The 24,965-nt window shown below is 46.4% G+C and overlaps 2 protein-coding genes, 1 long non-coding RNA gene and 1 pseudogene across 4 annotated transcripts; 2 read left to right on the top strand and 2 right to left on the bottom strand.

The window, feature by feature from the left end:
* Positions 1-6,256: 6,256 nt before the first annotated feature.
* LOC128570962 (ras-related protein Rab-40B-like) lies at positions 6,257-10,494 on the bottom strand (annotated as a pseudogene).
* Positions 10,495-11,076: 582 nt separating this feature from the next.
* LOC128570964 (uncharacterized) lies at positions 11,077-16,550 on the bottom strand. The gene is made up of 4 exons (XR_008375675.1): positions 16,444-16,550; positions 12,912-12,964; positions 12,546-12,762; positions 11,077-11,190 (listed from the first exon to the last, which is right to left on the bottom strand). It is a non-coding gene; the product is annotated as an uncharacterized LOC128570964 (long non-coding RNA).
* On the top strand, positions 11,166-12,124 carry LOC128570963 (small ubiquitin-related modifier 2-like). 2 transcript variants are annotated; one of them, XM_053570615.1, is made up of 4 exons: positions 11,166-11,250; positions 11,479-11,508; positions 11,545-11,589; positions 11,647-12,124. In XM_053570615.1, the coding sequence occupies exons 1-4, from the start codon at positions 11,175-11,177 to the stop codon at positions 11,721-11,723; spliced, it is 228 nt and encodes a 75-aa protein (XP_053426590.1). In that variant the 5' UTR covers positions 11,166-11,174; the 3' UTR covers positions 11,724-12,124. The 2 variants fall into 2 exon arrangements, with proteins under 2 accessions (XP_053426590.1, XP_053426589.1); XM_053570614.1 differs by having other exon boundaries at positions 11,545-12,124.
* A 3,312-nt stretch (positions 16,551-19,862) lies between the features above and the next one.
* Positions 19,863-23,030, top strand: SLC52A1 (solute carrier family 52 member 1). The gene is made up of 5 exons (XM_053568210.1): positions 19,863-20,112; positions 20,261-20,541; positions 20,623-21,496; positions 21,591-21,714; positions 21,805-23,030. Exons 2-5 carry the CDS (start codon positions 20,412-20,414, stop codon positions 22,015-22,017), a joined length of 1,341 nt encoding a protein of 446 aa, XP_053424185.1. The 5' UTR covers positions 19,863-20,112; positions 20,261-20,411; the 3' UTR covers positions 22,018-23,030.
* The last annotated feature ends 1,935 nt before the right edge of the window (positions 23,031-24,965 follow it).

Raw genomic sequence — 24,965 nt, 5'->3', positions numbered from 1 at the left:
TCCGAGTCATGCCAGATCACAAGTGCCTTTCAACATTTGCAACCTAGACACTTCACTCACCTCACTCCAGTCCCCGCCCTTTGGCCCTTCCAAACCTCAAGTCATGAAAGAGGTTCTGGATGGGTGCCCACAACCTTTAGTTCTGTATGTGTTAAGAGGGAATGGGAAAGTATGAGAAGCAGCCCAGGGGTCCTAGTTCTGGGACAGAGTTGAGAATTAACTCAGGCAAGCAATGATGTGTCTTCACAACATGCACCATCCGAAAGGGTAATTCAGTTCACTTAAAGTGACAGAAAATAACTGAAACGGTCCAATGGTCAGCATCCACTTCTCTTATTTTTACCAGGGCCCTGTACCCTTCAAAGATGGGGGGAGGAGGTGTCTTTTTTTTTGTAGCATCTTAGAATTCTTTTTCCCATTTACAAGCTACATCTTGGTGCAAAGCAAAACAAAACAAAAACACACACAGAGGCCGAGGCGGGTGGATTGCTTTAGCTCATGAGTTTGAGACTATCCTGAGCAAAAGCAAGACTCCGTCCCAACTCAAAAAAAATAAATAAATAAATAGAAAAAACTGAAGCAGGGCGGCGCCTGTGGCTCAAGGAGTAGGGCGCCGGTCCCATATGCCAGAGGTGGTAGGTTCAAACCCAGCCCCGGCCAAAAACCACAAAAAAAAAAAAAGAAAAGAAAAGAAAAAACTGAAGCAAGAGGATCGCTTGAGCCCAAGAGTTGAAGGTTGCTGCGAGCTAAGATGCCACAGCACTCTACCCAGGGCGACAGCTTGAGACTCTGTCTCAAACACACACACACACACACACACACACACACACCAACCAAAAAAACTTACCAGTACCTTCTGTGGAGTTTGTGCTACCTTGTACTTCCATGATTCTGCATAGAAAATGACAATAAGAGATATCAGGATCTCACATCCTTATAGACAAAGATATTTGGGGGGTTTGGTTGTAGCTGTTTTTCAGACAGACTCTCACTTTGTCACCCCTGGTAGAGTACCCCGGTGTTATCGCTAACAGCAACCGCTAACTCCTGGGCTCAAGTGATTCTCTTGCTTCAGCCTCCCGAGTAGCTGGAACTACGGCAACGCCTGGATATTTTTAGAGATGGGGTCTCCCTCTGACTCAGGCTGGCAGACAAAGATATTTGAACTGCTTATGTTATAAAGCAAGGGAAAAGGCTTCCACTAATTTCCAATAAATAAGCCAATCACATATGGACAAATAATGTCTAATTCTTAGAATAGTCAAATGTATAGAGACAGAAAGCAGAAGGGTGGTTACCAGGGGCTAGGGTGGAGGATGGAGAGTTAGTGTTTAATGATTGGTGCAGAGTTTCAGTTTGGAGTGGTGAAAAAGTACTGGAGATAGATGGCAGTGGTCGTTGCACAGCAATGTGAATATACTGAATGCCACAGAATTACACACTAAAAAACGGTTAAGATGGTCAATTTTATAAGATGTATATTTTACCACGATAAAAAGAAACTCAAAAAAGTATGAATGTACAGGGTTCATACACAGCTCAGCTAGCAGCTTTACGTCATGAAATATATCCATAGATACATTTGAGTTCTTCATGTTGACATTATCTCTTTTTTTTGCCATTAGATTCTCAAGTAGAAGTCTGGCTGAAGGTATACTCACTTTCATTACGGTCAGAGGATTCTTCCCTGAAATGAATTCTTTGATGTTGTCATAGAGATTGACCTAGGCCAGACAGCATTTCCACATTTATTATATTCAACCAGTTTACCTCCAGCATGAATTCTCTGGGGTTGAATAAGGTGCAAACTATAATTGAAGGACTTCCAACACTTCTGACATTCACAGAGTTCCTTTCCAGAATTAGTTCTTTGATGTGGAATCAGTTTCAAGCTCTGATTAAAGGTTTTACCACATCCAACAAATCATAGGGGTTTTTTCCTGAGTGGTTTCAGGGATCTTGGTCAAATAAGATAGGCACTCTGAGGAAAAGATTTCCTGAAGTCATTATAGTCAAAGAATAGTTTCTCTTATAACATGAAGTCTCCACACTGATAAGGCTGAATTCTGTGTGTATGTTCCCCACACCACTCACATTAATAGTTTTTTCCTGAGCGGCGCCTGTGGCTCAGTGAGTAGGGCGCTGGCCCAAATATCAAGGGTGGCAGGTTTGAACCCAGCCCCGGCCAAACTGCAACAAAAAAAATAGCCAGGCATTGTGGCAGGCACCTGTAGTCCCAGCTACTCAGGAGGCTGAGGTCAGAGAATTGCCTAAGCCTAAGAGCTGTAGTTTGCTATGAGCTGTGACACCACAGCACTCTACCAAGGGTGACAAAGTGAGACTCTGTCTCTAAAAAAAAAATAGTTTTTTCCTAATGTGAATTCTCTGGTGTTCGGTAAGACCTAAGCTGGAGGTGAAGCCTCTTCTACCCTCAACGCACTCACAAGGTTTTCTCCCAAATGAATTCTCTCATATTGAACAATGGTGAGCTCCTCCAGAAAGTTTTTCCACATTCATTACATTCCTATAAGGTTTCTCCACTGTGAGTTCTCCAACGTTGAACAAAGTGAGATTGCCATTGAAACATTTTTCCCATACTTGTTATGTTTATAGCATTCCTTTCCACTAATGAACTCTAAATTTCCTCTGAAAGTACACTCACACCAAGCACAGGGGTTCATGCCTGTAATCCTAGCACTCTAGAAGGCTGAGGCAGATGGATTGCTTGAGCTCAGGAGTTTGAGATCAGGCTGAGCAAGAGCGAGACCCCATCTCTTAAAAAAAAAAAAAAAGGGCTGGGCATTGTGGCAGGTGCCTGTAGTCCCAGCCACTCAGGAGGCTGAGGCAAGAGAATCTCTTGAGCCCAAGAGTTTGAGGTTGCAGTGAACTGTGATGCTACAGCACTGTACCCAGGGTGACAAAGTGAGACTATCTCAAAAAAATAAACAAATAAAAAAAAAAGAAAACAAAGCAGGCTCACATTTATTACATTTATGTGACTCTTCTCCAATATAAATACTCTAATATAGCTTATGGTGGCTCGGCGCCTATGGCTTAAGCGGCTAAGGCGCCAGCCACATACTCCTGAGCTGGCGGGTTCGAATCCAGCCCAGACCCACCAAACAACAATGACAACTACAACAACAGCAACAAAAAAATAACCAGGTGTTGTGGCAGGTGCCTGTAGTCCCAGCTACTTGGGAGGCTGAGGCAAGAGAATCTCTTAAGCCCAAGAGTTGGAGGTTGCTGTGAGCTGTGACACTACGGCACTCTACTGAGAGCAACATAGTGAGACTTTGTCTCAAAAAAAAAAAAAAGACATAACCCCCAGTGTGGCTGTATTTGAAGTATTAATTGAAAGTAATTAAGGTTAAATGATACCATAGAATTAGTGTCCTTATATGGGGAGACACCAAAGAGCTCTCTCCCCTACCCCCTTCAGATCCCTCCCCGCCCGGGCATAGACACAGAGGAAAGGCCATGTGAGGACATGGGGAGACAGCGGCAGCTGTCTGCAAGCCAGGAATAGAGCCCTTGCCAGGAAGCAAGTCAGCTGGAACCTTCGTGTTGGACTTCTAGCCTCCAAAACTGTGAGAAAATAAATGTATGTTGTTGAAACCACCTAGTCTATGGTATTTCTTTACGGCAGCCGGAACAGACTTGCACATATGGCATAAATTTTATATCTCACAGGTGTCACATTTTCACCTAGATCACACTGGTAAGGGTAAAAAACATTGATACAACTTTGTTGCAGGGGAGATGAGCACTTGTTCATTGGTAGAGCAGTGCAAATTACAGGGAGAGCAAAACTTCCCCAATGCAAATTGTATACATCCTTTGAGCAATTCCACTTCTACAAATGTATTCCACAGACAGACTTTATTATGTGTAAATTTACACAAATGTAAATTTCCATAGGGAAGTGGTTAAATTAATCATGATACATCCATAAAATGGATTAAGAATGATTAAGGCCAGGCGTGGTGGTTCACTTCTGTAATCCTAGCACTCTGGGAGGCAGAGACAGGATAGTCTCTTGAGCTCAGGACATCAAGACTAGCCTAAGCAAGAGTGAGACCCCATCCCTACCAAAAATAAAAAAATTAGCCAGGCATTGCAGCTGGCGCCTGTAGTCCCAGCTACTGGGGAAGGTGAGGCAGGAGGATTGCTTGAGCCCAAGAGTTTGAGGTTGCTGTGAGCTAGGTTGACTCCATGGCACTCTAGCCTGTCACAATACACGATACAGTGAGACTCTGTCTCAAAAATAAATAAATAAATAAATAAATAAAGTGGAGGGGAGAAAGAAAGTGTCCAGAAGCAGTGTCCAGGAGCTCAAACACCCCAGCACACAGGGAGGCACACTACTCTGGAGCCCCAGAACGGCACCCTCCATGCATGGCCAAGGATGCTCTAGGCGTGGAAGAGGAGTCCATCTATTCTACTTGAAAGGTGCATCCTTTCTAGGCCTCCAACTCAATGGTGAACTGGAATAGTGGTGAGAAGCCTCATGTGGGTTGCATTTTCTTATGCTTTCATCAAAAGATTGTGGGCTCTGCAGGATACAACAACAGCACCCAGGGCAAGGCTATGTCACAACATGAGGTATTACCATGGCCTTAAAGTCTATATATTTTTTCAAATCAGGGGAAGAAATACAGTGAACAGTTTCAATCACAATTATCTTCTTGATGTTTATAGATCATATGAGACAAATTCCTGCCCCAGAACCTTTGAACATTCTATAATCTCTTTCTAGAATGTTCTTTCTCTAGAGGCCATTTCACTAAACCTTTGACCTCTTTTATGTTCTCCTCAAAAGTCATCAGAACATCCTAATAGTTCAACATCCTACCTCCAGCCATTCACACATTTTATTTAGTTAGTTTTGAGACAGAGTTTCACTATGTCACCCTCAGTTGAGTGCTGTGGCGTCACATCTCACAGCAACCTCAAACTCTTGGACCTAAGCGATTCTCTTGCCTCAGCCTCCCAAATAGCTGGGACTACAGGCACCTTCCACACAATGCCCAGCTATTTTTTTGTTGCAACTGTCATTGCCATTCAGCTGGCCCGGACTGGGCTCGAACCCACCACCCTTGGTGCATGTGGCTGGCTCCATAACCACTGTGCTAAGGATGCCGAGCTCATACACTTTATTTTTTAATTTAATTTAACTAATTTTTTTTTTTTTTACACTCAGTTTCACTCTGTCACCCCAAGTAGAGTACCATGGCATCATAGCTCACAGCAACCTCAAACTCTTAGGCTCAAACTATCCTTTTGCCTCAGCCGCCTGAGTAGCTGGGACTACAGTGCCCACCACAACACCCAGCTAATTTTTTTTCTATTGTTTTTGGTAGAAACGGGGCCTCACTCTTTACTCAGGCTACTCTCAAACTCCTGAGCTCAAGCAATCTAACAACCTTGACTTCCTAGAGCAGGCATCCTCAAACTTGGACGGCAAAGGAAGACTTGTTTGTGCTTTATCTAATTTAGAGATTTATTTTGATTTAAGGCTGAGAATTCCCTTTGTCACTGAAAATCACTATCTGACTTATGGGAGAGAAGAAAAAAATTAGTGATATTTAAAAAGTGATAATTGGACAACTGGGGGAAGGGACAGGAGAATAAGGGGAAAAAAAAAAAGAAAAGAAAAAGAAAGTGATCGTTAAAATTTCCTTTAGCAGGGCAGCGCCTGTGGCTCAAAGGAGTAGGGCACTGGCCCCATATGCCGGCGGTGGCGGGTTCAAACCTGACCTCAGCCAAAAAAAAACTGCAAAAAAGAGAAAAGATAAATTAAGTGAAAAAAAGCAAGGTGCAAAATAGTATGCCCCATATATATAACTATATGTGTAAAACCATGTATATGAAACCAAAAGGTGAATAATGTAAGTGCCCTGGAAAATTTCCCCTTTGCCTTCTGAAGGTTTGCTGAAAAATTAACAGAGAAAAGGCAGATGATTTGGAGAAAAGGCACACCAATTTATTGAATGTGTATACATAGTAGCCTTCAGAACAAAGACCCAAAGAAATGAGGCAAATTGTTCGTGTTTATGCTTAAATTCAACAGAGTATGGGCAACCATGTAGAAATACGTAGGGTCTAATGCCAACAGACTGAGCAGGGAAACCCTGCAAGGCCTGTCTGTCTAGATTCTTCTTGGCCTATCTTCCTAGCCTTGAGCAATTTTCCTTCCTTCTGGGTGTGTGGCAGGGCCTTCTCTGGAATGGAGGGAGTCTTATGATCTACAGTCAAACAAGGTAGGTTGGGTAATTTCTTTATGGCCAGTTTATACACAGAAATGCAGAGGAAATGCTAGAGTAATATTTTTAGGTTTTATGGTTGGCCTTGGGGGAAAGGAGTTCTGGTTTCTATGACCTGCCTTGGGCAAGAGGGATTCTAGTTTCTGTGGCTAGCCTAGAGGAAGAATGGGACTCAGAAACAGGAGGGCAGGAGAAGGCCAGAGAAAAACTTTTGCTTCTAAGGGGTTCATTTGGGGGTATTGTTTTCTGAGTTCCAACAGTAACCACACATCTATACACACACATGTGTACACATTCTGCATTTATGAAAACTGCTGGTGCTAATGGTGATTGTCTTTGGGAAATAAAACTTAGGGTCCACTGTTGGAGGGAGACTCACTTTTCAACGTGTATATACTTTCTAATCATGTTATTTTTAGGGTAATTATTTTATTCCTCTTATTTCATTTCAAATAGTTCTTTGAAGAGATAATTCTTACCTCTTTATTCTCACACCCATTTTTTATATCTACAAAAAAATCCTTGAGTATGAAAAGATGTAAAAGATAATTAACATCCTCACTAAGATGTAAATTATCTGCTACGGGCATTCTGGATTTCTCTATATTTGTTAGCCTGATTAAATGCAAAAATAGGATCTACTCTTTTCATGTGTCTCAGAAATGTGTGGTAATCCTTTTTTCAAGCGGTATTTATAAGTTTGTTTCAGCTTTTACCCTCATCCATTTTCTGTCCTTTTACTTCTTGAAGTATTTTTAGGCAGTTTGTGTACATTTTAGGGTTGTTTTTTTTTTTTGAAACAGTATAACGTTTTATTACTGACAAACTTTTTCTTAAATAAGTGTGTTTACTTAATTCCTTACTGCACCATTTCCTTGTAGGTCTGCTGAGCTGTGTTGGCCACATCAACACAGCCAGAGAGATCTTTGGCATCAACTTCTCTTAGCTTCATAAGTTGTAGAACTTCTTGTAAAAAAAAATGTAGATTTACAGAAAATATGCATATAAATCATTTGCCAAACCCCATATGTAGTAAATAATGTAGCAAATATTTTACCAAACCATTTCATACAGAAGCTGGGCAGGCCTGTTGCAGCATTGTACAATTTGGTGCTTTAAAATTAAAAAGGTGGTTCACAAAAAGACCTGTCATGTAATATCAATGACTCTAAATTATCTCACTAACATTGCTTCTTGAGTCCCCTTGAATTTATGCTTATCGCTTGCATAAAGGCAGGTTTTTTGTTTTTTTGAGACAGAGTCTCACTTTGTCACCCTTGGTAGAGTGCTGTGGCGTCTTAGTTCACAGCAACCTCATTTGGCTTAAGTGATTCTCTCGCCTCAGCCTTCCCAATAGCTGGGACTGCAGGCGCCTGCCACAACACCTGGCTATTTTCAGCAACAAGGTCTCACTCTGGCTCAGGCTGCTCTTGAACCTGTGAGCTCAGGCAATCCACCTGCCTTGGCCTCCCAAGGGCTGGGATTACAGGCGTGAGCCACTGTGCCAGGCCTAAAAGCAATTATTTGAAAGAAAGTGTTGCAGTGCAATCATGACATAAGTAGCATTCAACATTCCATGTTATCAGGAGTGCACAGAGCACTCATTTTCCCCTTATACACACTCATCTAAAACACAGACTTCATACACGTCCACGTAAAAATCCACAGTCAAACCACATTGTCTGTTCTCACTGCAGGAAGTGACACAGACATCCCCATGCAGCTCTGTCACCAGGAGAAAGCGAGATGTGCTTCCTGGATCTAGGCTGCATCAGCGTCCTCCAGGCATGACTACTCAGAGTTGCTCTTGGACAAAGTCCAGTGTGTCACTTTTTAGTGGCTTCCTTAAGAAATTTTGCAGCCATTTCTGGTGCAGCTTTTGGGAGGGCTCTGGGGTAGGCGGACAACCTTCGTCTTGCGGAAACTGCTCCTCTTGTGAATGGTACTGGCAGCCAGAGAGTAGGAGCGGCCATGCATCATCCTGGTGTTCAGGCCGCTGGCCATGGAGAAGGACTTGAGGTGGCTTCTCAAGGCCATCAGCAGCGGGAGCTTGTCCACCAGGTGCACAGGTGTGCAAGACACTACCGCATGGCAGCACAGGTCTTGCAGGCTCAGCACTTTGCTCGGCCTCCAGAGCCGGTCCATCCCATGCCATAGCAGCACAGTCCTGGCCAGCTCTGTGAAGGACTCTGTGACGTTGAAGTTGCAGAGTGGGCTGACCTCAAAGAAAGTCACACCCAGGCGCTCTGCATAGGCCTGGGCCTGCGCCGTGGGCACCTGTTGCTTGAAGGCCAGATGGAGCTGGTTCCCCACCAGGATCTTAGGGACCCCAGGAACATGCTCATCAATCTCCTTAATCCATTGATTGATGCCATTGAAAGACCAGAGGTTTGTAATGTCGTAGACAAGGATCACACCCAGAGCTGAAGCTTCACCCACCGGCCATCATGCAGGATGGTGGTGGTCTTGTAGTCAATTCCTGCTGGGTTGCTGTACGGGGACTCGGCCGTGCCGTCCTGCAGGCTCTCCAGGATCTTGCCCTTGCCCACGTCGCCGTCGCCCACGAGCAAAAACTTGAGCAAGAAGTCGTAGGCCCTCACCGGGCTGCCTAGGGTGCTCATCGTGTTGGCCTGGCATCCCCGTCCATGCCCGGCCGCGGGCCACACACAGAGACCCATTTTAGGGTTTTTTTAATTTGCTTAACTTGGCCAGGCATGGTGGCTCACACATGTAATCCCAGCATTTGAGAGGCCAAGGATTACTTGTGGCCAGGAGTTTGAGATCAGCCTGGACAACATAGCAAGACCCCATCTCTAGGAAAATAGAAGAAAATGTAGCCAGGTGTGGTGGTGAATACCTGTAGTCCCAGCTACTCAGGAGGCTGAGGTGGGAGGATGACTTGAGCTTAAGAGTTCAAGGTTATAGTAAGCTATGATTTATGCCACAGCACTCCAGCCTAGGAAAAAGAGTAAGACCTTGTTTCAAAAGAGAAAGAAAGAGAGAGAGGGAAGGAGGGAGGGAAGAAAGGAGGGAGAAAAGAAGGAAGGCAGGAAGGCAGGAAGGAAGATATGTGTAGGTTATATGCATATACTACGAATTTTATACAAAGGACTTGAGCAACTACAGAATTTGGCATCTACAGGAGTCCTGAAACCAATTCCCTCCAGATAGTCAGGGAAGACTGTACAATGAACATCTAAGTACTCCTCACTCACATTTAACAACCATCAACTCATAATCAATCTTATTTCATCTACAACCCCAACCTTCATTGGGAGTATTTTCTTCCTTAACTATATTTAGAATTAGAATTGCTCTCTTTCAGGGGGAGGAGGCTTTCTATTTAATAGCTTTTTTGAAATACAATTCACATACCATAAATTTCACCCTTTAAAGTATGCAATCCAATGGTTTTCCAGAAGTGTGAAATCATTACCATAATCTAGTTTTAGAACATTTTAAACTTTTTTTCTTTTTTGAGAAAGGGCCTTGCTCTGTCACCTTGACTAGAGTGCCGTGTCACAGTCATAGCTCCCTGCAACCTCAAACTCCTGGCGGGGCTCAAGCAGTCCTCCTGGCTTAGCCTCCTAAGTAGCTGGGACTACAAGTGTATGCCATCACGCCTGCCTATTTAAGTTAATTAATTAATTTTTCTTTCTTTTGCTCTTTCCTTCAACACGGGGTCTTGCTCTGCTTCCCTTTATACTCATTAGCAATCACTGGATTCTTCCGTCCCCTAACTCCACCCCAACCCTACACAACCACTAATCCACTTTGTGTCTCTAGAGCTTTGACTATCCTGGGTATTTCATGTAAGCAGGATCATACAATATGTTCTAATTTTTACTTTATGTCTCTTTTCAACGGGATTTAGTCCAATGTCACAAGTGCAAAAACAGCTATCTAATCTCTGAACATCCTCATGCTGTTTGTCCTTTTCATGTCTGGAGTCAGCATTCTCACACCAGAATGCTGCTCCTCAGAGTGAAACATGATCTTCATTCAGTCTCTCTGATTATTGTTCTGAACCCACTTTCAGCTGTAGGGCAGTGCTTGCCTGTGATGAGGGTAGACTGCAGCAATCTTTTAACTGAAACAACGCACAGCTCAAGGGTGCACAGTTAGGCTTTCCGAGCCTTTTTCTCCTCCTTTTCCTTCCCTGCCCCTTTGCCAAGCTGTACAGAAAGTAGGAATATGCCCACCCTCTTGAGTTCCTCTTATTGTCTAGTCCTCCATGGAAAATCTTATTATTTTTCAGAACAGAAACAAAAGAAATGCCCTTAAAAGGTGAAGAGCAACAGCACGAGGGGGAGGATGCTTCCCCAGGCAGCCTCCTCCTTTGCCTAGCCTGGCCTGCACCAGAACGGAGGATAAATCCAGTGATCAGTGCCTGGGAAGACACCCAAGGCGGGTGTCTGCAGTTTGCACCCTCTTTGAAAGAATACAGGGCTTGGGAAGTCTCCCTTTCCCGGCAGGCCTCTGTTTGGCCTCTGTTTGGCCTCTCTTTTCTGCGAAAAGAAGTATGGATACAACTCTGCGCCTTAAAATTAGGAAAGGCGTCTACAACAGAAATTATTGTAGGGTTGCCAAAACAGGCAGAAGACTAGCTGCACTCAGCTTCAGAGTTTCAGTACGATTGACTGCAGATAATCACAATCACAGTAACATGTTTCTTTTCCCTCCATTGGGCTGGGAGCCCCCTTTCACTCCACTATTTACCTTATCTCCCCTCTTCTCACCTCAGCATCTCAATCTCTTTCATCCAAAGAAAAATTCACTTCACCTTGTGAAATTATAAAACCTATAAGCCAGTTCTTCTGCCGCTCCTGGTGGTGCCTGTGTGCTCATTTGGTGCAGACCTGGTACCTCTTTTGTGAAGAGGCAGCTGAGGAGACTCGGGCGCTCCCCATGGCAGATGAAAAGCCTAAGGAAGGAGTCAAGACTGAGAACAGTCACATAAATTTAAGGGTGGCGGGACACGGCGGCACCTTTGGCTCAGTGAGTAGGGCGCCGGCCCCATATGCCGAGGGTGGCGGGTTGACACCCAGCCCCCGGCCAAAGTGCAACCAAAAAATAGCCGGGCATTGTGGCGGGCGCCTGTAGTCCCAGCTGCTCGGGAGGCTGAGGCAAGAGAATCACGTAAGCCCAAGAGTTAGAGGTTGCTGTGAGCCGTGTGACGCCACGGCACTCCACCCAAGGGTGGTACAGTGAGACTCTGTCATTACAAAAAAAAAAAAAAAACGTGGCGGGACAGGATGGTTCTGCAGTGCAGTTTAAGTGGCACCACTTAGTAAACTATTGAAAGCCTATTGTGAACGACAGGGTTTGTCAATGAGGCAGATCAGATTCCGATTTGATGGGCAGCCAATCAATGAAACAGACACGCCTGCACAGTTGGAAATGGAGGATGAAGATACAATTGATGTGTTCCAACAGCAGACAGGAGGCGTCTACTAAAGAGGGAACCTGCTACTTTACTCCAGAACTCTGTTATTATAGACCAAGATGACATTCTCAACTAGAAAATTGCAATTTGGTTCCACCACATCCCGACTACTACAGTATGGTTTTTCTATTCTTTTCATTTTCCCCTTCCCTATTCCTTTATTGTACATGAAGTAATTGGTGTATGTACACAAGCATATTGCATATTTTTAAAACTAAATGGCCAATGATATGTTTTGATTGACATCAGGTGGAGATGGGTTGGGGAAAATTATTGGTTCTGTGAAAATACCCCCTTTTCTCCAGTAGTGGCATGCTCATCTGCTCTTATCTTTATGTTCCAGTAAGTTATTTTGCTCTCACTGTTTTAACAAAACGACAACAACATGAAAAACCTTGCATACCTTGTTCAACTGGAGAATTTTAATGTTTTCATTTATCATTGTAAAACTAAGGACTATTTTGTAACTTTTTTGTACGTAGCTGTTACATGTAGGGCCATCTGTCTTTAAGTAGGGGATAAATTACTCTTAAAAAAAAAAATGAATCCCTTTAAGTCAAGCGTCTTGTTGTTTAAAAAAAAAACAAACTGTAAGCCAAATACCTTGGATGCAGACTGAAATGCTTAGAGAATGCAAAGCCCTAGGTTAGTCATTAGCCTTTGTTTTTCAGAAGGACTAGAATTAAGGTGGAGAAATATTAACAAGTGGCCATAAAGTTTAAGTTAAATCTTTACCTATTCTGTGATCTTGCCCTACTAAAAATGGGTTTCAGTTTCTTTCAATTTTCTAAAAGGGACAAAGAGCTTTTCCTTAATATTAGAAGGGTTCTTACCTTGTAACCTCGAGTGGATGAATGTTTGTTACAGGAGTTTTCATCTGTTTGGGGATTTGTTGTAGAAAACTGTCTTTGTTCACATACGTTGTAAACTGTGTTGATCCTAAAATGTTGACTTGACTCATGGACTTTTCATGACTGTGACACCTCTGTTCCAGCTTTAAGTAACTCTAACAATAGTAAAACCTTTGTGGGTTCTCTGAAAATCAGGAACCTGTAAAAGACATTCCTTCTTGTAAAAAACACACACACACAAATTAATAAGTAAATCTGCATTCTCCCTTAAAATGGAAGACACAAATCAAGTAATACACAAGAATATATAGGACAAGAAAAGCTCTCTGGGAAGATCTTACAACTTACCAATGCTTTGGTTAGAGCAGATATGGGGGGCGGGCAGTTGGAGGAAGAAGACCCTAAGTCAGGGAGAGAAAAAGTCTTATTAGCTGACAGTGTTTCAATAGGGAAGACAGAATTTCCTGCTCTGACACATTTTGAAGGAGGAAGAGACTAGGAGCTAACACTCGTAAGTACTTACGAGTGCCCACAGACTGCTCCACACAGCCTCATCAGGGAGGTACCATTATTCCCATTTACCACTGGGGAAACATTGGGACAGAAAGTTTAAGTAAGTTGCCCAAAATCACATAGTTAGTACCTTTGGCCATGACTTTGACCACTACACTACTAATAAAAAAGAGAGGCTAGGCACGGCTCACACCTGTAATCCCAGCATTTGGGAGGTCGAGGCAGGTGGATTGCCTGGGCTCACAAGTTCTAGACCATCCTGAGCTAGAGTGAGACCCCGTCTCTAAAAATAGCCGGGTGCTGTGGCATGTGCCTGTAGTCCCAGCTACTCGGGAGGCTGAGGCAAGAGAAAAGCTTAAGCCCAAGAGTTGGAGGTTGCTATAAGCTATGATGCCACAGCACTCTACTAAGGATAACAAAGTGAGACTCTGTCTCCAAAAAAAAAAAAACAGAGAGAGAGAGTCATCCTTTAAGTCAACAAATATTAGTATTTGAGCAACCACCATAAGTTAGATAATAAGGAAGCTACACAAATAAATATGGGCTTTGCTTTCAAGGAAGGGAGAAGTTTAATGGAGATAATTTAGTAAGGGAAATAAGCACATGAGTAAATAGTAAAGCAGAATAAGATTCAGATTCCAAAGAGAGGTATATATATTTTTTCTGTGGGAGTGCAGAGGAGGGAAGAGAAACCCTCAGCCCACATTCAGTGGGGAAGATGAAGAGGCTTCACCCAGGAGGTAGAATCTTAGCTGGATCTCAAGGAAAGGTGATCTATGACTAGGAGATGCTGAGGGAAGGACAGAAGACATTTTTGGCTCAGGGAAAGACATGACATGTTGGAGAGGTCCAGTTGGCCAATGGGTTCTCATTATACACTAAAGTGGATGTGAAGGCAAGAGGTGGAAGCATGAAGCCAGACCCAGGTCTCCTAGGTTCAGTCCGGGGCCGCCCCCACTACTCTTCACTGCCTTGTCAACAACAGAATTTTCCCATTTATGACATGGACTCCCAATCTTAGTCATACCCTCCCTGAGGCTCAAGACTGCGAGCTCTGAGGCTAAAGGCTGGCTTGGTTTCAAACCACTTCTCAGGCTACCTCCTGTAGCTGGAGATGGATGTCTAGGGCCAGCTGCCAAGAAGCCAAGAGTCACTTTAGGCAAGTCACTGCCTCAGTTTCCTCATGTGATTATACTATTTTGGCATTTATCACACCCATCCTGATATGTAGTATAATCATTTTATGAATTTGTGATAACTTCTCTCATCTACTAGACTGTGATCTCCATTAAGGAAAACCTGGATCTAATTCAAAGGGTGGATAAGTTGTGTGTGAAATGTGACAGTAAAAACAAAACAAAACAAAGTGAATGGAAAGGAAAGGAAAAGGAAAAATAAAAAACACTAAGGCTGAATAAGGTTCCTAACCTCCGGGAGCCCAGGGTCCAGCACAAAATTTATAATTGCATTACTATGTGGAAAATGGGATGATAGGAGATGTCTGAAAAGAAAAGGTACTTAGGTGGTGCCCATAGCTCAGTGGGTAGGATGCCAGCCATATGCACCAGGGCTGGTGGGTGCAAACCCAGCCTGGGCCTGCTAAAACAAAAAAATAGCTGAGTGTTGTGGTGGGTACCTATAGTCCCAGCTACTTGGGAGGCTGAGGCTAGAGAATTGCTTGAGCCCAAGAGTTTGAGGTTGTTGTGAGCTGTGACGCAACAGCACTCTACTGAGGGCAACAAACTGAGACTCTGTCTCAAAAAAAAAAAAGGCTCGGCGCCTATAGCTCAAGCAGCTAGGGCGCCAGCCACATACACCGGAGGTGGCAGGTTCAAATCTAGCCTGGGCCTGCCAAACAACAGTGACGACTACAACCAAAAAATAGCTGGGCGTTGTGGCAGGTGCCTGTAGTCCCATCTGCATGGGAGGCTGAGGCAAGAGAATCGCTTAAGCCCAGGAGTTTGAGGTTGCTGTTTGTGAAGCCACGGCCCTCTACCCGTGCGACAGATAGAGACTCTATCTCAAAAAAAGAAGAAAGGAAGGAAAGGAAGGAAAGGAAGGAAAGGAAGGAAAGGAAGGAAAGGAAGGAAGGAAAGAAAGGAAAGAAAGGAAAGAAAGGAAAGAAAGGAAAGAAAGGAAAGAAAGAAAGAAAGGAAAGAAAGAAAGAAAGAAAGAAAGAAAAGGTACTTAACCAGATCCAGGGAATCTGATCTGGGAACCAGATCAGTTTCCTGAGACTGTGGAAGCTAAGCTGAGATTCCCAGGTGAGTGGGAACAGCCTGTTGAAGGGGGCTGTAAGATGAGGACCTTCTAGGAAGACGAAAGGCACAATGGTAGGAAATGCTGTGATATCTTCGAAGAACCATAAGCCACTTGGTGGGAGGCAGAGAGTACCAGCAAGGAGGCAGGAGAGGAGTGACAGAGCCAGGCCCTACAGGATTTCATATATGTATTGAATATGCCTTTGTGTCATGCAGAATACATAGCACCTAAGCAGTGGGCCCTCTATAAATATTTTTCTAAATAAATACAATGAAGCTGGGCATGGTAGTTCACACCTATAAGTCCAGCAACTCAAGAGGCTGAGTTGGGAGGGTTACTTGAGGCCAGGAGTTCAAGACTGGCCTGAGCAACATAGTGAGACCCTCGTCTCTGAAAAACAAAAAACAAAAAATTATCCGGGTGTGGTGGTCCCGGCTACTCAGGAGGCTGAACCAGGAGGATAGCTTGAGCCCAAGAGTTTGGGGTTGCAGTAAGCTGTGATTGTGCCATTGCACCCCAGCCTGGGTGACAAAGTGAGACCTTTGTCTAAAAAATAAATACATATAGCTGGAGACAGTGGCTCATGCCTTTAATTCTAGCACTCTGGGAAGCCAAGGTGGGAGCATTACTTGAGCTCAGGAGTTCGAGACCAGCCTGAGCAAGAGCAAGACCCCCATCTCTGCTAGAAATAGAAAAAATTAGCTGGGTGTTGTAGTGACTGCCTGTAGTCCCAGCTACTCAGGAGTCTTGAAGGAGGAGGATCGCTTAAACCCAGGAGTATGAGGTTGCTGTGAGCTAGGCTGAGGCTATGGCACTCTAGCCTGGGCAACAGAGTTAGACTGTCACAAATACATAAATAAATAAACAAACAAATTAATTAAAAGAAATACATATATCCACTCTGATGGTTTTAAGTTGTACCAGCTAGGTTAGGTTAGGCTTCCCAGGTGACTTGTTAAATCCAGGCCTAAGACCAGAGATAGTCACACTGGAGGGGTAAGAACTGTGGCCTTTATAACCACCCACAGGGAAAGGTTTGAGATCCGGGAAAAGCCAGACTGAACCCAGAAGCAATAAGATAAGGATTCCGACTGACTGGACTTACCTCCTCCTCTGAGATCGGAGGCCAGATGTTTCTGAGATAGAGGAGCAGGTGGAGGGCTGCCAGCAGGGCAGAAGGCAAACACTGGAAGGCAGCAAACTGCATCTGGGATGACCTTCTCCTCAGACATGAGAAGTAAGAGAGAAGAGTTCAGTAAAAAGTCAGTGGGAGGAGTTTATCCCATGCACAATAATTCTTGAAGTAGGGAGCTTCAAGGTACCTACTCCAAGGCCAGCCCAGTGCCTCACAATGCTGTGAAGATTTTGCATCCACCCTCCCCTTCCAGCCCCAACATGAGAAAGTTGAAATGCTGCTACTCAGTCTTTAAAATAGTAACCCTATGGCTCAGCACCCATACCACCATGGTTACAGTGCCAGCGACATACACCGAGGGTGGGGGTTTGATCCTGGTCAGTGCCAGTTAAACAACAATGATAACTGTAACAAAAAATAGCCAGGCATTGTGGCGGGTGCCTGTAGTCCCAGCTACTTGGGAGGCTGAGGCCAGAGAATCGCTTAAGCCCAAGGGTATGAGGTTGCTGTGAGCTGTGACACTACAGCACTCTACCGAGGACAGGAGATTTGGAAACTCCTTCCCACGGCCCCTGCCATCATCTGCACTGGACACAATAAGTGAGTATGAGGAGCTATCAGTTTCTTAGCTGCTTAATGAAGACAGCCTTACAGCCTTACAGTCTTACACTCCCCAGAAATTCACCTGTTCCTTATCTGAGAAGTGCTGTTCACCCAGGGCACCCAGTTCCCTGGGGCACAATGCTAGCATTAGAGTGAGCTAAGCTGGCAAGTAATAAATAGCCTTAGGGCTCTTTAGCCACTATGGAGTACCCCAGGGAGCCTGACCACCAAGAAGCACAGGGAGCCTCCAAGTGAGAAGGACTCTGCACCTTGGTAAGTTAAATACTCAGTCTCCTTGGTTACTCCCCACCCCCAAACCCTGCTCTTTTGTGAAATTGCAGGGTGAAGCCCAAGGTCTGAGGCACTTCCCACTGAAACCCACAATGTCCCATTTACCTTAGTCCTCTCAGCCTACACAAGAACAAGTGTGGCCTCAGGACACAGCAGTGCCCAGAGATGTTCTCCATTAAGTAATGTTCTTCCAAGGTCTGCTTCAAGTATCAATCCCACAGTGGGTCCCCACACACACAAGGCACTTTTCTCCTAGCAATCACAAGCACCCCAGGCATGCTTTCTAACAATAACTATTCACAGACAGCTCCAGACTCCCTTCCAGCAGTCCACCACTCTCATTGCAGCCTTCTAGCAGTCAGCCTCTCTTCAGTCAGAACTCCATTCCTAAAGACATAGTGGGCTCTGCGCCTGTGGCTGAAGCTGCTAAGGCACCAGCCACATACACCTGAGCTGGAAGGTTCGAATCCAGCCCGGGCCTGCCGAACAACAATGATGGCTGCAACCAAAAAATAGCTGGGTATTGTGGCGGGCACCTGTGGTCCCAGCTACTTGGGAGGCGGAGGCAGGAAAATCACTTGAACCCAGGAGTTGGAGGTTGCTGTGAGCTGTGATGCCACAGCACTCTACCCAGGGCGATAGCTTGAGGCTCTGTTTCAAAAAACAAACAAACAACAACAAAAAAAACATAGTGACCCCTTTTGTCTCACACTCATTCCAAAATAGGGAATTTTGTTGATAAGTTGTCAATAACTGACTTACAAGTAAGCAGGGGCAGATGCCTCTATCCTAGAGGAAGTGATATCCCAAATTAAGGGACAGGCTCGGTATTTAGACCATCACCAAGGCTCAAATCCTGACTCTGCTTCCTTCCCATGGAAGTTTGGCAAGTGACCTAATCTTTACTGGCCTCAATTTCTTCATGTATAAATGGGTTAATAATAGTAGTAGCTGCCTGCTGTCAGAAGAAGGTGCAATAAAAAAATTAGAGTAGCCACTCTACTGGGCTAGAAAGATTACATTAGGGGCGGTGCCCGTGGCTCAGTGAGTAGGGCACAGGGGTTGTGGTGGGCGCCTGTAGGCCCAGCTACTTGAGAGGCTGAGGCAAGATAATCTCCTAAGCCCAAGAGCTGGAGGTTGCTGTAAGCTATGATGCCACACCACTCTACCGAGGGCAACAAAGTGAGACTCTGTCTCAAAAAAAAAAAAACGAAGAAGAAAAGAAAGATTACATTTGGGTTTTTTTTGTTTGTTTGTTTGTTTTTTAAGACAGTCTCAGTCGCTCTGGGTAGAGTGCTGTGGCATCATAACTCACAGGAACCTCAAACTCCTAGGCTCAAGTGATACTCTTGCCTCAGTTTTCCTATTTTTAGTGGAGACAAGGTCTTGCTCTTGCTCAGACTGGTCCCCAACTTCTGAGCTCAAGGAATCTTCCCACCTTGGCCTCCCAGAGTGCTAGGATTACAGGCATGAGACACCTTGCCTGGCAGAAAGATAACATTTGTTAATATTTTTAAATACTTAAAACAGTGCCCAACACATAATAAGCACAAAACAGTGTTGGGTAAGTAGACGGTTATCAGAGACACCATTGTTTGGTATTACTGGGGGAACCTCCACTTGACCACATTTTGGTCTGGTTTAGCCTTTCCCCTCAGCAGCAAGGCCAAGCTGTATCTTATTGCATATGGACATGACTTAAGAAGTTGGGGGGTGGTGGTGGTTAAACATATTTTAGGGCTTTATTGGTTCACTCATTCAACAACAATCTGAGCACCTGTGATCCCTGAGGATAGGACAGGCAGTAAAATAGACAAAGTACCTCCTGTCAACAAACTTACCTCCTGATGAGGTGGATAGACCAAAAAACCTTTTCTATAAATGACAGAGAGTAAACAGGCTTTGAGAGCCATACAGTCCCTGTGGAAACCGTTCAGTACTGCCCTTCTAGCAGGAAAGCCGACGGACTGATATGTAACTGACGGGAGTGGCTGTATTCCACTAGAACTTCATGGACCCTGAAATTTGAATTTCATATAATTTTCACACGTTGGGGAATATGATTCTTCCTTTGACTCTTCCCCCAACCATTTACAAACGTAAAAACTACTCTTAGCTTTCAGGCAGGAGGCCAGAGCGATCCCTGAGAAGGATAAAAAGTGCTGTGGCGGGCGCCTGTAGTCCCAGCTACTCGGGAGGCTGAGGCAGGAGGATTTCTTGAGCCCAGGAGTTTGTGAAAACGCAGTCTCTGTCCCCCTGGGTGAAGTACTGTGGTGTCATCATAGCTTACACGACACCACGGCCCTTCACCCAGGGGGACAGAGACTGTCTCAAAAAAAAAAAAAAAAAGGTCTAATAGCGTTTACCATTTTGTGCACAATTAGCATTCATTATTTTGTGATTTAAAAATCTAGTGACCGGCCTGCTGGCAGCGTCCCAAATCCTAGCCACACCCCCGCCGGGCTCGCGGCCGGAGGGCGTCGCCCTGGAGTGCAGGAGGCGGCCGCAGGACCGACTCGGAGGCGCGGGGACCCCGGGCTGCCACCTGACGCAGGCAGGATGGCAGCACCTGCCGCCCCTCCGGGCAGAGCGCGCCGCGGCCACTCCCTCCTCCAGCCGGACGTGGCTCCAGAACCCTACGTAGTGTTGGCGTGGAGACTGAGCGATGCCCTTGTCCCAGGGTCCGTTTGGGCATGAGGGCGGCGGTGCCGAGTTGTTTCAGCTGGGACCCGTGGTCCTCAGAGGGTAGGAAGATCAGGTCCTCGCCTGGGACGGGCTTCCTGCCTCTCTACTTGGCCAGAACTGCAGCTCTGCGCTCCCGGCACCCACCGGCCGGTCCCACTTGGATGGTTTAGCCCCTCCTCCTCCCCATCCCCGCCCCTTCCCCGTCCAGGTCCCTCCGGTTCGGTGTCCCGTGAGCCTGTCTGTTTGCAAGCTACCAGAGGTCTTCAGTTCCCAGAAGAGCAGAAGTGTCTCTGGACCTAGGTGAGGAAAGAGCTGACTGTAAACTTAGAGCTGTCCTGGAGGGCCCAGCCTTCGGCTGAATGGCAGCGCCCACGCTAGGCCATCTGGTGCTGACCCACGTGCTGGTGGCTCTCTTCGGCATGGGCTCGTGGGCTGCCCTCAACGGGATCTGGGTGCAGCTGCCTGTGGTGGTGAAAGACCTTCCGGAGGGTGAGTAGGAGGGAGGTGCAGGGAAGGCTCTTCCTCCTTTAGCCACAGTGCCTCTGACATGGCATCCTTCCTTCCCTGCAGGTTGGAGCCTCCCCTCATACCTCTCTGTGTGTGTGGCGCTGGGGAACCTGGGTCTGCTGGTGGTGACCCTATGGAGGCGGCTGGCACCGGACAAGGGCGAGCAGGTCCCCATCCAGGTGGTACAGGCTTTGAATGTGGTGGGCACAGCCCTGCTGGCTCTTCTGTGGCATCACGTGGCACCAGTGGCAGGGCAGCTCCACTCTGTGGCCTTCCTAACGCTGGCCTTGGTGCTGGCACTGGCCTGCTGCACTTCTAATGTCACTTTCCTGCCCTTTCTGAGCCACCTGCCACCTCCTTTCTTACGGTCTTTCTTCCTGGGTCAGGGGCTGAGTGCCCTGCTGCCCTGTCTGCTGGCCCTCGTGCAGGGTGTGGGCCATCTCCAGTGCCCGCCAGCCCCCACCAATGGCACCTCTGGGCCCCCCCTTTATTTCCCTGAGCGTTTTCCTGCCAGCACCTTCTTCTGGGCACTGACTGCCCTTCTGATCACTTCAGCTGCTGCCTTCCATGGTCTCCTGTTGCTGCTGCCATCACTACCATCTGTATCCACAGAGGGTCTGGGGCCTGGACTGCAAGTGGCAGCCCAAGAAACAGAGGAGGAAGAGGAAGAAGAGGCCTTGCCATTGCAGGAGCCACCGAGCCAGACAGCAGGCACCAACGCTGGCCCTGACCTTGAGACTCACTGGCTGCTCTCTGCCCAGGGTGCCTGCCTGCTGGGCCTCCTGGCTGTCATCAGTGCACTGACCAATGGCATCCTGCCTGCGGTGCAGAGCTTTTCCTGCTTGCCCTATGGGCGCCTGGCCTACCACCTAGCTGTGGTGCTGGGCAGTGCTGCCAACCCCCTTGCCTGTTTCCTGGCCTTGGGCGTGCTGTGCAGGTGCACAAGAGTCCCCAAGCCTGTTAGTGGGTGGGATGAAGGAGTGGGGCTGGGTCTTGTAAGCTAGCCCTGAGTCTCTGCTCACCTCCCACAGGTCCCTGGCAGGTCTGGGTGGCCTCTCTCTGCTGGCCATGTTCTTTGGGGCCTACGTGATGGCGCTGGCAATCCTGAGCCCCTGCCCACCCCTGGTGGGCACCTCTGCAGGCATGGTTCTTGTGGTGAGCACAGTGGGGACATGAAACGGGAAGGGTAGATTGCCCTGGAGCAGGGGCATGTGATGCTCAGCCTCCTGCTAATGTCCTTCTCAGGTGCTCTCATGGGTGCTGTGTCTTGGCACATTCTCATACGTGAAGGTAGCTGCCAGCTCCCTGCTGCATGTCAGGGGCCGACCTGCATTGCTGGCAGCTGGTGTGGCCATCCAGGTGGGCTCCCTGCTCGGTGCTAGCGCCATGTTCCTTTCCACCAGCATTTACCACATGTTCCACAGTGGAAAAGATTGTGTAGATCCCTGTACACCCTGAGCCTCTGCAGGTGGGGCCTTCACTCCACCCCATCTGTCTTCACCTTGAGGCTGCCACAGGCCTCCCCACATATGGGCATGCTCAGAGATTCCTGCACACTCCTCAGGACATGCTGCCACTTCAGACCAGGGTGAAGACCAAAGAGCAGGCCTGGGGCCAAGGACAGGTTGTGGCTGTGGGCTTGTCCCCTGGCCTGAGATTGTCATTGGATTTGTACAATAAAGCATTTTTATTTTGAAAATATCTAATGAAACCTTACAAGAGAAGTGGGTTAATTTTTCAGATATATTTTATAATCTGCAGAGAATAGAGGTTCAAATACAGGTGGTAGGCCAGGCATAGTATCTCACACCTGTAATCCTAACACTCTGGGAGGCTGAGATGGGCAGATTGCTTGAGTTCATGAGTTTGAGAACGCCCTGAGCAAGACCAAGACCCCATCTCTACTAAAAATAGAAAAAAAAAATTAGCTGGGCATTATGGCAGGTACCTGTAGTGAGAGAGGATACCCAAGAAGGGTGAGGTCTATAAGAACAGGTCTTCTCAAGGAGACCACAAGGATACACATGCAGGGTCCTCTCCACAGTGACTCAGCTCTTGGGAATTTGTAAACTTAACTTCCTGAAACTTGGAAATGTCCAGGTTCTGTGAAATCCTGTAGTTCTGTAGGGGCAGGAATAGCATCTCCCGCTTGATTCAAACTGGCCAATGAGAAGGGTACCTGTGGGCTGGAACTTTTTGACTGTCAATAAAAAGGGAAAGACCAAGGCAGTCAGGGAGCAAGTCCATTTGGAATTCTTCTTAAAGCCCTTCCTCTTATAAACGTGGTGTTTGGGTGCTCTTTCTCTCCGTTGGGCCTTGTTTTCCTGCAATAGTAGTCCCAGCTACTCGGGAGACTAAGGCAAAAGGATCACTTGAGCCCAGGAGTTTGAGGTTGCTCTGAGCTATGATGATGCCATGGCACTCTACCCAGGGCGACTGAGTGAGACTCTGTTTCAAAACTAACTAGCTAAATGAATAAATAAATAAAATACAGGTTGTAATGCTTTTCTTGTCATGCTTATGGCTTCTCCCTTTTTTAGGTTTTCTTGTCCATAATCTTTACTAGTAAATTGATTCTCTGTCATTGTTACGTGATTTTCCCTTAAAGACACTCTTAACATGCACTCATTTGCACAGATTTCTAAAAATCCTGTCTCCTGATCATCATTCTTTTCCCTCTGCATTCTCCTCACAACCCGAGAGTGCTAAGTATGGGTTGGCGTTCAATAAACACTTGAACATTTTAGGATCCTTTTTCAGAAGATAGCAATGGGGTGACAGAAACATGGATTACTTCAATTTTCTTCCTTCTACCTTTTTGTATTTGTTAAATTTCAAACAAAACAAACTGCAATCTAAAGCCTCCTCTAGTAAGATCAAACTTTCCCCTAAGGTTGACCCACTTCCCTTGCAAAGTCCCTACGCAGAAGTTGCTTAATGAATGCTTCTCTTTCCTTTCTTGGGATCAAGGAAGGCTAACTCTGAAAGGAATCAGGTTATCCCTTCTGGAAAATGAAGATCACAGCTAGTCCTGGAGGAAGAAAAAGTCGCCGCAGGGCCCCTGCCCACCCGGGCATCACCCTCCTCTACGCCCCCAAGTCCAGGCCCCCGAGAAAACACCACCCGCAAGGAAAAGGTGCCGCGCCACTCTCTGCCTTTGAGCGCGCGCCCTCTCGCCCCGCCCCCAGAAGCCTCACGGGCGCGCTCGGTCACGGGGCCACGCACGGCCTCGCTCTCACAGGCTCTGTGAGCGCTCAAGCGAAAGCGGCCTTCGAGGGAACCTGCGCCTTTTCTCCCCCTGGTGGGCAATAGTGGGAGAAGTTTTAATGGGTAGGGGGCGCCAGCTAGTGCAGAGGGTTTAGCTACAGAGGAACTTTGACATCTTTTTGGACCTGACTTCATTTTGCGCCACCTTCCTTCTTTGTCAAGGTTTCATTTTCAGTTCAGAGGAAGGAATAAGGGAAGGCACCAACTTTGAGCTCCGAATATGTACTAGGCTCTTTGCATATATTATAGCTCATTAAATCTTACCAACAGTTGGAGTTGTTATAGGTCCTATTATACAGAGAAAAAGGAAACTGGGCCCCAGAGAAGATGACTTACTCAGAGTAACCCAGCTAACCAGCGAGGAGGCAGGAGCCCCAGTCTGTGTGCTCCTAGAGTTCTGACTCCAGCACTAACCTGCTGGGGTGGGGGCCTGGACTTGGGGAAGGGAGAGCTTTTCCTCTACAGCTGAGAAGTCTCAACGAGAACACCCAGTTTCCCTGGTCATTTGTTAAAAAAAAAAAAAAAGCTGTAATGGGTTGTAGCTCATTTTCCCAGGTATGAAAACACATTCCTTCTCCATGTTGGCAGACAGGAACTGGAGAAGGAACTCTCTCATTTCTTAATAGTGGGAAGTTGAGGGGGGTGCCTGTGGCTCAGTGAGTAGGGCGCCAGCCCTATATACTGTGGGTGGTGTTTTCGAACCCAGCCCTGGCCAAACTGCAACAAAAAATAGCTGGGCGTTCTGGCAGGCACCTGTAGTCCCAGCTACTTGGGAGGCTGAGGCAAGAGAATCACCTAAGCCCAGGAGTTGGAAGTTGCTGTGAGCTGTGACGCCATAGCACTCTAACAACGGTGACAGAGTGAGACTCTGTCTCAAAAAAAAAAAAAAAAAAGAGGGTGAAGGTGAGTGGGTGAAGGAGCTGGAGGAATTGAAGTGGAGATCCTCATTGATGAGGCTATCAGAGACATTGCAGGTTAATGTCAGATCCTACAACTGCAGAATTGTTTAGGGATGAGAGAAGTGGCTTCTACAACTCACATCTGGTGACCAGACTTTTAGATGTAACATACTCTATCCAGATGCTGCCACAGTCTCCTCTTCCCTTTCAAGAAACTCACTGGGTTGTGTTCCCTAAAAT

The sequence above is a fragment of the Nycticebus coucang genome, chromosome 18, assembly GCF_027406575.1.
Source record: "Nycticebus coucang isolate mNycCou1 chromosome 18, mNycCou1.pri, whole genome shotgun sequence".
Lineage (NCBI taxonomy): Eukaryota > Metazoa > Chordata > Mammalia > Primates > Lorisidae > Nycticebus > Nycticebus coucang.
Note: the sequence above shows the minus strand (reverse complement) of the source record. Positions and strands in the feature narration are given on the sequence as shown.